We start from the raw sequence: 13,698 nt of genomic DNA, 5'->3' as shown, positions 1-13,698 counted from the left end.
TTTTCATACTACGTTGCACTGAACAAAAACAACAAAAACTTTACAAAGTTCTTCTCATAGACCTTAGTTCCAACAAATATTCACTCCAAAAAAAATTAGAAATCAATTACAAGAGTTCAAGTGCATGTATTCTAATGTTTTCTGAGAATCCTGTAAGATACTACACAAAAAGAATCATCTAATGCATTCATTTAACTCCCTACTTGGCCAAAAAATGGGAAGAGCCCTTCTGCACTACCTGTCCTACTGGCCGCTACTCCTGTCTCCTGGTAAGCATTGTACAGGTGCACTATGAGAATAGAAACGTTTTCTGCGCGCTAAACGATTGGCTATCAAAATTTTGGAACAGGCTTCCCTATCAAACTCAATAACCTGACCTTGCTTTCACCTCCTTGCGATTTTCCTCGATAATTCTCTGAAACTCTTTCTCGCCTGCAGCGACTAGAGTTTTGACAGTGTCGAAGGTCGTTAATCTGATGCTGCAACCAGAAAAGGTGGGAACGTTATCACATCAAGGAGTTGAAGCAAATGATCTCAGTACAGCCCGGGTTATGATTTATAAATGTGGTGTGACAGACTGCCTTTTGCAAGTGAATTAATAAAAGATGAAGCAGATTAACTGACTAATACATGAGAATTAAGACCAGGGTATAACTAGCTGGGACAAAGGGAGATTAAGATAATTATAAGGTAGCATTGATCATTGGTAAAAGAGGATAGCAATCCATATAGACTGTGTAAAACAAACCTGCTGCTTGGTAGGGTTTTCAAAGCATTGGGGATGAACCCTCTATACAGTGCGATCCAGCCATCACGCTCCATAATACCTTAATAGTGAAAAGAAATTAATCAAAATTGAATGAATAAGTAATATTCAACAGAAATGAAAAATCATGCGAACTTTTTATTTATGTGAAGTTGCAGATGGTGTTTGTTATCAAGGGTCAATCAATAACAACTTCTCGGTTATCATTAACAAGGGTAAGGTTGCGCACGTCCCAAACCCCGCTTTGAAGGAATAGCATTGGGGTGATGAAATGTTGTTTTTGTTGGTGGTGGTGACAAAATAGAGGCTATATAGCAGAAATTGGAAGAGTATACACGATGATTTGGATTCCTTGTGAAGTTATATGTCTTATGTATGTTAATGATGCCTAAGGTATAACATCAACTACAGCCCAAAAATCATAAAGCCCACGGGTCATTTTCCCATTAAATCTTACATGAACCACATTGATTCACGGATCAAGTCAAACTCCGGCCAAGAACATGATTTAAGTACGTTAGTAACTATCAATAAATCCAACTCAAACGAGACCCAAGAAAAACATATTATTTATTTTATCGAGTACACATCTGTAATTTAATTTCTAATATCACTTTTTCAAGCTGTGAAATATTTCTGGCAGATGTTAGAAGACAAAATGTAACGCAACGGTAACGAAGGATAATTCCACATAGCACGTATTTATGCAGCAAGAATATCAAATAACAAGAGTATGTATTACATTTTCCCAACAAAAAATGAGTTCACAATATATTGGCGATTAGAATCAGATACATACCTACAAAGGCATCAAGAACTGTCCTGTATGGTGTCCCTTTCATTTGCATTTGTCTTCGGATGGTATCCAAAGGATAGCACGTAACAGTAGCAAGAGTTGCTGATACTAAACCTGTTACTAATGACGTTTCAGGCCTGTTCTTGTACTTTTCTGGCAAAGACTTCTTCACCCTGATGAGTCAAAAGAGTGTCATCCTATGAAAACGAACTGCACATACGGAAATCGAATCCTCCATCACGAGAGGAAAAAGAGGGTACCAGTAAAAGAATAAGCTCACAAGTCAAAAATGCAGAAGTTCACAGCAATATATGGTGCTATTCCAATAAGAGAAGGGCCCAAGCCATTGTAGAAAGAAGCAATGCCTTCATCTCTTAGCATGCCTAAGGCTACCTGAAATACCTCTATTAGATGTATGGAAATCTAGCTTCCCGTTACCAAAAATAATGAGGTTTAGCAGGCGTACCTGTGTCATTGTTCTGTGTCCCGTCTCAACTGCTAATCTTAGTCTCAGGACATCTAAGGGATACGTCACCTAAAGAGAGATATTAAGATTTATAGTTAAGGGAACTCATTAAACAAGTAGTACATAAAGTTAGAATTATGAATACGAAAGGTGACTCACAAGAGTGGATGTCATGCCTGCACAGGCACCAGCTGCTAATCTTCCCAAAACTGATAATTCAGCATCCTTTCCTCGAAACAGTTTCTGAAGGTAAGGAAAATGTGTACATCAATTTATTGAAGACCATTCTAGATACTTTTTTCTATGTCTAAGGATAAAAATAGATCTACTATAGCAACAATATAAAGGTTTTTTGAGTATTACCTTGTAGGTATCATACGCAAATAGTTGTACTGCACTGTAGGGTATAACGCGTATGACCTGTAAGAAATATTAATCTACTGCATGAGAAGAAAGGCAAGAATACTTGATAGGAAAATAAATCAACGGCTAGAGTCGAAGGGAAACAATACCTGAGGAAGGTTGCCTTTCCAGTACCCTCTAACGCCTTCCTGCTTTCCTACGACAGCTATTGCCTGTATAACCAAATTCAAAATATAAAAGAGTAAAAAAAAAACAAGGTGTTGGGTTCCAGCAAAATGTAAATAAACTAGGGAAATCATTTAGATAGAATTGCATCTCCTTTAAAAAGCCTTAACTACATCTATTGTCCATTCCAACAGCATAATAGATTCACCATATATTGACTTTGGGTTAGTAAGGGATTCATTTCAAATGACTCGTAGCAATTTGTGGTTTTATAAGTGAAAACTAACAAATATAGTTGCATAAAGAGTTGAAGATCAAATTGGAAACATCACTTTTCTTGTAGGGATTAAAATGTGTTCAACCAACTTTAATATATCCAAGGCAGAAAGCATTTGGATTGGCCTGTCAGTAATGTTGTGCAACACGCTCCCAGTCCCAAAAACGGGAAAAATAAAATAGTGGTGGTTGACAACCAGTGTTAAATTTTCACATCAATGAGCACGAGCACGAGCATAAGACCAAGCACGAGCACAAGAACTGGTCTATGTTTATAATTAAAATATTTAAAGCACATGGCACAGGTGTGACTAGTAACAGCACGTGAAAAAAGAGGGTATAATGCCAGAAACATCTTGTCTTATGACTACAAAACAACTATAAATGCTAACATAAAATGATACACGCAACAATATCCAGTTATCAACTCTTTCATTCTCTTTCAAGTAAATGCACTTTTCCTTAAAAAATCGTCCAATATTCTGTTCATAGAAATTATTAATGTCCAATACTCCCTCAGTTTCAATATATTATCAACACTTTCTGTTCTAACTTCTGAATTTTCCAAATAAGATTAAAAAGTTCATATTTTCACGAGGCCTCCATGAATGTTGTTAATAAGTCTTTTTTTTGTACGGAACTATCTCATGATCTAAACTTCCAACTAGAGCAAACAACCCCACCCTACAATATAAGACTTTAGCATTGTGGTTGTGGTGCTCACTCCTATATCTCCTCAGTCCTCACTCCCCAGTAAACAAAAACCAAAAATCTTCTATCTGAATTCGAGCCACCTCCTAAAATTCGAACTAAAGCAATAACTTGCTCCAAAGAAAGCCTATAAACCACCACGCTCACAGAGGCACATCAATAAGAAAAACCAAAATCAAAAAAATTGTATCCCTAACATCCAACCAACAAATATACACTATTTATAAGATAAAAATCTACGTAAAACTCCTATTTCAATTAAATTACTTTTATTATGTTAAAGGTGATGCAGGAGGATCCGCAAACACTCAACCAAACCAAAATAGAACAGTTAACTAAAGTCCAACCAGATTGTGTTGAACCAAAGCCTTCTGTCTACACCTAACTTCGCAAGGGGGGAGATTCAACTAATATCCCTTAAATGTGGAAATTCATTTTAGAATCTTGTTCCATGGTCCAAGAATCATTTCTGAGCACCACGAGGATTTGTTACAAGCATCTTCCAAATCGACTATTTGAGTTTGCAACAATGATCCAAGAAGCCAAATAAGCTGCTAAGCAGGCTGGAAAACAGGACAGAGGGTCTAGGAAAGCAAAGCAAGTTGTCCAAGTTGACCCAACATCACCAAGTTCAGCAGCCAGTAGAAACATTTTGGCAGATTCAGAAGGAAATGTTGGTACTGGAAGGTCATGGAAATGGTTGGCAATGTAGTTCTCTCTATCTTTTGAAGAGCTTTTGTATGTTCTTTTTGTTGCTCGACAAATATTCCGTGACAAGACTTTTTCTTTAATTTTTGCATGCCCACAGTCAAACACGGAATTCAACTACTAAAGATGGTTAAAGTCAGAACTTTGTAAACACTTATTTATGAATAAAATTGAACTTGCTTGAATTATCAAGATGTGTCCTTCTATAACTTGCTTCAAATCTTTCTGTCGATTATCTCTTAGGTTAAGGTGTGTCCTGCTTAGAGTAGTAGCAGGAAGTCAGGTGCCTAAGGAGTGTCTACGGGCCTAAGGTATGTCATAGGATCTGCTTATATGTTATGTTCTTGCAGCAAAGCTTGTCTTGTGTTCTTTTTGTGTTTACTCAAGTGGAGATTGCAAGCGTTGATCAATTGTTTCTATTTGTTCCTGTAGTCATTCCCGTCAAATTTTTAGATAACCCATCAAAACCTTCCCTACACTGCCTTGGCCTAGCCCCAAGCTTTTTGTCCAGACTATATATCTACTCCCTCCACCTTCTGCCTTCATCTTGCACGTATATCATCCCACCACCAAATCTATCTTCTCTCTGAATGCATCATAAAATACTAGAAGTCTCCTAATAAATAACCACGCTAAGATAATAGATTAATGGATATTCATTATTGCTCACGGGGGTCCTATCGAAAGATTGAACAAAACTTATATTAGGCGTGCAAGTACATAAAACTTTCAAACTCTTTGAAAACTTGTTTTGACACTTCTCAAAGTTATTGCCAAACTATTTCAAAACTTCACATGTATGTAAAGAATTTCATTACCTGTTTCCATAATACTACAAAACAGCCTACCACTTGGTTCCTTTTATTATTCCAATCTACTTAGTGCAAATGATGCACTCAATTTTAAAATATGATTAACCCATATAATATACTATGGTTTGCCTATAAAGTAAACTACACTAAAAATTATATAGGCTCGTGATAAAATTAATCTTCAAGCAACTTTTTCCATTGATATCAGAAGGTCAAGCATATTGTCAGCTCCTAGAGTAAAAATTAGAATGATAATAAAGAGAGCTTAAAAGGAAGTAGTAAATATAATTGAGAATTTAACAAAAGTTGACATACCTCAAGAAATCCCATTGCCCTTTTAGCACTTTCTTGGCCTGCTCGCACTCCATGAGTCTGCAAGGAAATTAGGAAGGTTAGCAGCAGCAATTGTAATCAAAGTCATCAAACATGAATGAGTTGTATAAATCTCTCGCTTGAGATGACCTTTTTCAATTTCAAGTTCATTATGAAAAACAATGTAGCTTAAACTTTTGCGGTTTTCATACATAAAAATAAGGAATATTTTCAGTATTACTATTTACGCATGTAACTGGTGGAAAGGTTGCAGAAGGTCAGTAAAGCCCCAACAGGAATTAGAGAGGAGTACAATATTTGTTGGATGAAATATAAAATACATCTAGCATTTCATGGTAAGAGTAAGAGTTTGGCTTTATTTACTTAGATGTAATAAGCATGATAATGTTGGACATAATATAGGTAGCAGACGCACATACTATATACACATTATGTACATACAAATACACACACACAGAGTACAAAAATAACTTTAGCAAAGGTTTGAAGCTGCACAGAAATTCAGCCTGCCCGTGTATGTACTTTAAAACTCCATAGCATTTCAATGTATCAATGGGTTCAACACATGAACACTTTTATGACATAGGCCATCTCAGTTTTGAAAAGAACACCCAGATGTGCCTAAGGTGGTTGATGGTTTGGGCATCTTGGTAAGGGTAGAAGCCAAGCACAATAGCACCTAAGTTGACTGCCTTAAAGCTATGGCCTTCGCCTTTTAAGGAAGGCAATATGATGAGGGAACCCACTAGGTACTTTTGCTTTTCATTTTTTCTTCATTATTTCTCTTCACCTTTTCTTTATTTATCTGCTTGTAAGAGTTTTTAAATTTTTATTTATTCTTTGATTTACGAGTGCTTCACACCAAATGATTAGTACCTTCGCCCAGACAAGGCGTTTAGAGCCAAGACTTTGTGGACTATTAGCACCTTGGGGAGTCTCAAACTTCAAATCGACATTACCACTGTTTCTCTATCAAATCCTCGAGAATGAATGGATGGAAAGGTTACAATAACGTTTTGTTTATCTGTTCAAACTTCAAAGCACATTTTACAAAAGTCATTCACATTTCACATCAAAGGTTCATGCAATACATCATATGCTTAATTTGTGGGACTGTCTCAGCAAGCTTAATCAGATTACACTAAAAGCATCCATTGTTAAAGCAAATCATCCCAATAGGATTTAACTTCATTCTCTATTAAGTAATTAAATATTAATAATCAAAAGCTTGGTTTAACAATTATTTTAACATACATTCCATTACCCCAAAGCCATTTAATGACTCCCAAGTCCCACCTAGGGTGTGGTTTGGAGGTCAGATGTACGCAACATTACCCTTATTAATAAATCTAACAAAGAGGTTATTTTTGATTGTCTACAAATAGCATCATGTGCAACTTCACATATATACGAAGTGCACATGATTTATTGAGTTAATTTACCATAGTCCATTATAATCCGAATCCAAAATACTATAAATCTTTGGCCCCATCGAAACAAGGGACGTTTAACACTTATTTAAAGAATAGATATTTATCTAAAGTGTGAACAACGCCAAGTTAAGTTTTAAATTATACCCCTTTTGTTGATTTTGCTAGATTTACTTTTTCACATTATGCAATGCACGGATTCAATCGTTAATACCTTTATGTATACATAATAAAAAATCATAAAAAGTTGATTAATAATCAGACAAATCAAATAATATTTCATTTAAATATGTTTTAACTTATAAATTAAAAACAAAAAACAAATTAAGACCAATTAATGAACTGTGTCCAAAAAGAAATTATTGCAAAATGCTAGAGACGCAGAAAGAGTATCCATTAGTTAATTTGTATATGACTATACTTTCAGCATCAATAAACAAGGTCATGCTATCATACAACAACTAAAATTAACCCCACAATAATAAACAAATCAACTGTTAGAATTTAATAATATAAGAAGAAATGGGACCCTAGAAGCATTTCGCATGAAAAACATGGTCATATGCACTATAATGGTAAGAGCCATGCCACACAACAAAAAAGCCAAAAAACTTGTTACATGATCAACTAATACTACTATCTATTATTCAAAATTAGACAGTTCATTAAGAATTTATAATTGCCTCAAAATACTTTCCCTTAGTCAGTAATGCGCAATCCTATTAAACATCTTAACTCTTACCCAAAATCAGCCAACCAACTAATTTATTATTTTAGATGTACCTAGACAACCACTAAAATTATTTATTAGTTTATATAGCCCACTCCAATATTTTTATATTGAGGCTTTTGTTGGAAATATAACCCGCTTGATTCCACATCGAAAAACTAGACAAAGATTGACTAACATTTAAGCTTATCGGGTTTGTGTAGTCTAACTCTCCTCCTTGCAGGTGTTGTTGTGTACAAGACCAATAATAAATTTTATCAGCTTTCACATTCTTGTTGGACATAGAGCTTATCACTATTTCATTTTCTCATACCAACACAATTTGGCAGAAAACATCATTATATTAATGGTATAATAATTTTAAGTAATGAATATTATATGAAGTTTAAATATTAGATGCATCTTCTTAAATAAGACTGCAAACAATTTTAATGATCAATACTTCCTTTGCAAGTTTCTTAGACAAAAAATATTACCATTTACCCCCAAATTTCAAGAAACCAAGAACAATGTCCATAAAAACATTAAATACCCAGAAAATATAAAGAATATAAAACCAAAAAGAACAATCAGTCTAAGATTATTAATTCAAAATTCAAATAAAACCCCAATTTTGAAAGATGAGATTCCAGAAGTCAACATAACTGTAGATTTCACAACTATAATTTCAAATTTGAAGTATAAAATCAACTAATCTCTCCGAATTATCCAAAAGAAAGAAAAAAACCTGCATAAGAATCTTAATCCGATCAAGAGGGGCAGTAAAAGTCTTAGCAGCAGCACCAGCAATAGCACCAGCAGCAAAAAGGGCAGCATCTTTAGGAACAAGTGCAACCAAAGCCAGAGGGTGTTGTAGAAATTGGGCAGTAGTGGGTTCAAATTCTCCCTGTTCTTTCTTGGTCGCCATTGATAGACATGAAAATCCATTGTTAAAACTTGTGGGTTTGCAATGGGGGTGATGATTGTGTTTGAATTCAGAGATTTCTGTAGCAGAAGAAGTGACATTGTAAGGTTCAAGGTTAGGAATTTTACGGTATGTTAGAATGGCTTGATTGGAATTCATTGTGGGTGTTTGTGAAATTGGGGGGAAATTGAAATTGAGAAACTAATGGAGAAATTGGAATTGGGGGAGCAGTGGGAAGAGTAAAGATAAGGTGGTGGAAGAGTTGTACCAAAGGAAGGAAGAATGAGATCGGGGTTGGGATAGTTGAACCTACATGGGTTTTAGACTTTTATTTTGTTTCAATGGAATACAATTTGGTGTCTTCGACAAATGACCATTGTTCGGTTGATCACGTGGAAGTATTGGTTGATTTGATAATATTAAATTAGTTGTTATGAAGACGTTTGGTAACAGTTAGTTGGTGGTTGTTAGTTACTACTTTGTCCATTTAAAATTATATTGACGGTGATACTCTTTTTTTTTTTTGGTTTTGATGCAAAATAAAGTTTAATTTCACTATCCTAGCAAAGAAATTACCCGCTAATTCATTGTGGTGAAAAAAAATGATAAAAAGCATAAAATTAATAAATAAAACACTCAGCATGATACTAATGATAACATAAAAAAATTAGGAAAGATAACAAAAATTTAGAATATGAATTAAGTGAGAAGTAAGAAATTTCGTATCCATATGGACTCTTTTAATTGCGTAACATTTAAAAATATTTTATTACATTAGTTATAACTTTTAAGTAATAAATGTAAGCTTTCAAACATCAAATTCATATAGCTAATTAATTTTTTTTAAAAAAACTTTAGGTTAAAGTATATAACATATCATAAGGTTTTAAGTATCAGCTTAAACTTTTAGTTGAGTTGGTTCCTTAATATTTATTTCTTTATCTCTGATAAGTGCAATTATTTGCATTTATTTATATTATTTTATACTTCTTAATGATGGTTATTGTTAGTAATTTCATGCTTATTTTGAGGATTTATGCCACTTTATCCATTTTGGTTATTGTTGATTTTGAACGATTTTGATCGTTTTAAGCATAATTTTTATGGTTTTAATGATGATGGAGTTTACTAAGGAGATTATTTTCGTTTGAAAGTCTTTTATAATGAAGATGGGCAAAAGAGTAGAAATTTGTTTAAAATGCAAAAGTTTTAAGGTGAAATTTGATACTTGCTCACTCTTTTGGTTACAACTTTTTATATAAAGATCTTATTAATGCAAGGTTTGCGACATTGGAAAGTAGACCTTAAGAGCTTTTCAACGATATATCATATGTCCGATTCCGACAATTGAGCAAGAAATGACAATTGTTTATTGTTGTTGATTTTATGTTAGTTATTATGTTTAGTGAGTAGATTTTCTCTCTAAGGTTAAGGGATTGACCCTAATTCGAAGCATAGAATGATATTTGATCGATTAATTGCGTGAAATTTGGGTCTATGATTAAACTTATGCTTAATGAGCCTTAGTTTAAACATCTTTACTAACCTTTTCTATAAAACGGAAGTTTGAGATTAGGATTAATTTAGGATTGAGGTATATTTAAGTTAAATTCCTATTAGTTTAACCAATAAAATGAAAGTTTGAGGATTAATACTAGTAAGATCTTAAACCGATATTGATCAATAGAGCATAAGCTTGAGATTGATTAGATCACATTTAATTATGCTAAAGACTCAATTTCATACAATTATGAGAGTAACTGACTCCCATGTTAGAATTAGGTGATTTCCGACACCTTAGATTTGCTTTATTATCATCATCTTCGTATTAATTATTGTCTTGGCTTTATTTATTAGCTTCATTTACAACATTTTGATTTTTGTTCATAGTAGTGTTAGATTCTCAAACCGACTATATTGTTTATCCGTGTCTTGTAGTCATAAACTGAACTAAATTTCTTAACTTACTTCCCTGAGTTCGACCCGTATTGCTACACGTACACTGTGCGCTTGCAGTTAATTGAAATTTGCACATCAATCTCTAAGGTAGCAAATATTATCAGAATTTTTTTATAAAATTTTATATTTACACTACAAGAAAACTTGTTTTTAGCAACAACTATATTTTTTTCGTTGCGAAAAATACAAGTTGTTGCGAAATCCGTTGTTGTTGCTAAATAATCGTTGCCATAAAAAAATAAACTTCCCCAACCCTTAAAATAATTTCCCGGTATAACCTAATTTTTTGCAACAAACAATTTAGTTGCTAAAATTAAATAAATAATTTGTAACTGTATATATTGTTGCAAAAAATATTTAAATATACAGATACAATAAAGTTGTTGCGAAAACCCTTATACTAATAAATTTTGTTTTTCTTTTCCCTCTTAAATCAAAACCCCACCCCTCACAATCCGTCCCCATTTCCCTCGCAATTCAGAAACTCACGAATGCATTCCCCTCACAAACTCGATTACCTCACAAACCCTATTCCTGCACACCATACCGCAACGATTGCCGCCTGCACACCGGAGCGTCTGCCGCCTGTACGCCGGAGTTTCAGCCTCCTTCTGCACACCGGTGCTGCCGCTGCGCTGCAGCGTTGAACCGTTCAGCCACCTCTCAAAGAACCCACGATAGGTAGTTTTTTTGTTGCCTTTTTTTTTCTTTGAATTTCTTGTTCTTGTTTGCTGTTGATTCCCTCAATTTATGGGTTGTTCTTTGAATTTCTTGGGCTTTGTTGTAATTATCAGATTAATGTATATGTATTTCATTAATTTGAAATGTTGGGTTGTACGTATTTTCACAGTCTTGGCAGTGAAGGAACAATTCGCTTTTTTCTGAGTCTTTGTTCTAATTATCAAATTTATGTATGTGTATTTCATGATTTTGAAATTTTGGGTTGTATTTCATGACATAGATTAACCTTTTTCTTTGCCACTGAGGATTTACAATTAGATCTTAAGGGCTTAATTACTTGCGTTTTTTGGGGGTTTATGTTTGTGTGTTTTTTTTTTTTATTGGGAAATTACTTGCATTTTTTTATTACTATTATTTTCTGAGTGCAATTCATGTGGAATTAGCTAGCAGTGGCTTTTGGGGGATTAAATGTCGTTTCTTGAATAAGGTGAGATTACGTTTGATTTATATGGATAATTTATGAAAATGTGAGATTCTTCCAAAGTAATGCTAAGAAAAATTGATGGAGTTGCTTCAAATTGAAGTTCTAGATGATAAGATTAAAGCAAAAGTAAGTTTTTGTCTTAAGAATTCACGGTGTAAGGTTTTGATGTCATGGGGGAATTATATTTTTCTTTTCAAATTGAAGCAAAAGAACTCATTTTTTGCGATTGTGATGATACATACTTGTTGAGGGAAAAGATTTTTAGTTTATTTTTTTTAGATTATAATGAAGCCTAGTAAAATGGTTCATGTGAACTTCTTAAATTGTTCTTGTTTATTCAAGTTGATTTGTCATGTATTGAAAATATTTTCTAAGTTGATTTTTCATGCATACATTGGAACAAATGTTAATCTTTGTTCTTGTTTTTATTGTTAAATTGTTCTTCAAAGAACTTAGAGTTAAAATTCTCTTTTTGACATAGTGGTTAAATTGTTATTCAAGTTGTTAAAATTGTTCATGTGTTTCTTTCAAAAATTTAAATTGTTCTTGTTCTTTTTGAATCGTTAAATTGTTTTTCAAACAACTCGAAATTAAATTGTTCTTGTTCTTGTATTAATTGTTAACAATATTATAAGGAGTTCTTGGTGATATAATTGAATGTTATATAATCTAATTACTATAAAGTTTAAATATAGGAAATGATTTTGAATAAGGCATGGGTCAAAGTAAAAGATCGTTCATCTTCTGATTATGTAAATGGTGTTGATGAGTTTCTAAATTTTGCTCTTTTCAAAGTAAGAGAAGATGATCAGTACTACTATTAGATGCCCTTGTAATAGTTGTCGCAATATATTTCTTAAAACAACATTCAACATCGTTTAAAATATCTATATATTTAAACTCAATTTAATACCATTAGCAATTTAGCATAGTTTATAATTTATTTGACTTAATTTTTTAGTTTTTTATTCCTAAGTTAATTAGCAAACTTTAACACTAAAAGTTAAAATTTACATCTAAATGTAAAGTGAAACTATACTATAAAAATTTATGTTTTTTTAAATATTGAGTGCTTTTTTTATTGGCATCTTTTTAACATTGGGCAATAGAATTTTATGCAATTTAATGGTAGAATGTTACATTCCTTTAATAGAGTTTGAACGTTGAATCATACATACAACCTATTATTCTTAATTGTCCCCGCCGATGCTTAGTAAAAGTGGAGTTTGAGCTACATATCTGTTGTGTCAAGTCCCAAATAATCTTTGTGAAAGAGATGAGTTTGATCATATTATAGCCTATAGCATGTTTTGCACTTTGGAGAATAAGGATGTGAGTGCAATGGAGTATGAGGAATTGAGGTTTGGATCACTCTATAAAGCGATCAAGAGAGAGGATTTGAAGTGCCTTGGACAAGGTAAAAGATGCCTTGAACAAGGCAAGAAGGTGCTTAAGGAAGGTATTCATGCCTTGAAGGAGGCATAGTGAAGGAAGCAAGGTGCCTTGAACGAGGCAAGCACATAGAGAATCTAGAGAATAGTTGCATATGCAAGCGCTCGTTCGAGTGTATGATCTGCTCGTTCGAGTGGCCTGTACAGGAGCCAATTACGAGTTTTTTTTTTCCGTGGGCCTTTTCTTAGGGAATAAGTAGTCACTTGTCATAAGGTTATTACACTGATTTGGACACTAAAGGTTCAAATTAACATTGGAAAGCTAAGGAGGCTAACATATAGAGGGAACTAAGGTTGAGTGCCATTAAAATTTCTTCTTTTTTGTATTAGATTTGAGGGTGAGAGTTTGCCCTCAAGACCGTGAAGGTTTAGTTCATTGTATATTGCTAAGTCATCAATGTTATTAAAATTGTTTGAGGGGGAGGTATTCAAAATACCTCATAAACTTGTTGTGTATTGTCTTCATTAATTGCTGCTCTGTTTTTCTTGATCTTTTTGTATCTTGTTCTTCATCAAACACTCCTAAACGCTTCCATTTCATTATCCATTATCCTTTGTTCGCATATCAAGACGATGCCAAATCATATATCAAACTCATTCTATCATTGTTATTTTTACAACAAAAGTAACACTAACAAAAATGTAACAAAAACTCAAACCAAA

At 33.4% G+C, this 13,698-nt stretch overlaps 1 protein-coding gene across 1 annotated transcript; it reads right to left on the bottom strand.

Moving 5' to 3' along the window:
- Positions 1 to 8,812, bottom strand: LOC130804725 (probable envelope ADP,ATP carrier protein, chloroplastic). The gene is made up of 11 exons (XM_057669279.1): positions 8,284 to 8,812; positions 5,379 to 5,435; positions 2,541 to 2,603; positions 2,392 to 2,448; positions 2,188 to 2,271; positions 2,029 to 2,097; positions 1,843 to 1,955; positions 1,566 to 1,735; positions 749 to 827; positions 378 to 479; positions 1 to 266 (listed from the first exon to the last, which is right to left on the bottom strand). Exons 1-11 carry the CDS (start codon positions 8,617 to 8,619, stop codon positions 254 to 256), a joined length of 1,143 nt encoding a protein of 380 aa, XP_057525262.1. The 5' UTR covers positions 8,620 to 8,812; the 3' UTR covers positions 1 to 253.
- Between the last annotated feature and the right edge of the window lie 4,886 nt (positions 8,813 to 13,698).

Source organism: Amaranthus tricolor, chromosome 17 (assembly GCF_026212465.1).
Source record: "Amaranthus tricolor cultivar Red isolate AtriRed21 chromosome 17, ASM2621246v1, whole genome shotgun sequence".
Taxonomy (NCBI): Eukaryota; Viridiplantae; Streptophyta; class Magnoliopsida; order Caryophyllales; family Amaranthaceae; genus Amaranthus; species Amaranthus tricolor.
The sequence above is the reverse complement of the archived record's forward strand: the minus strand, read 5'-3'. Positions and strand labels throughout refer to the sequence as shown.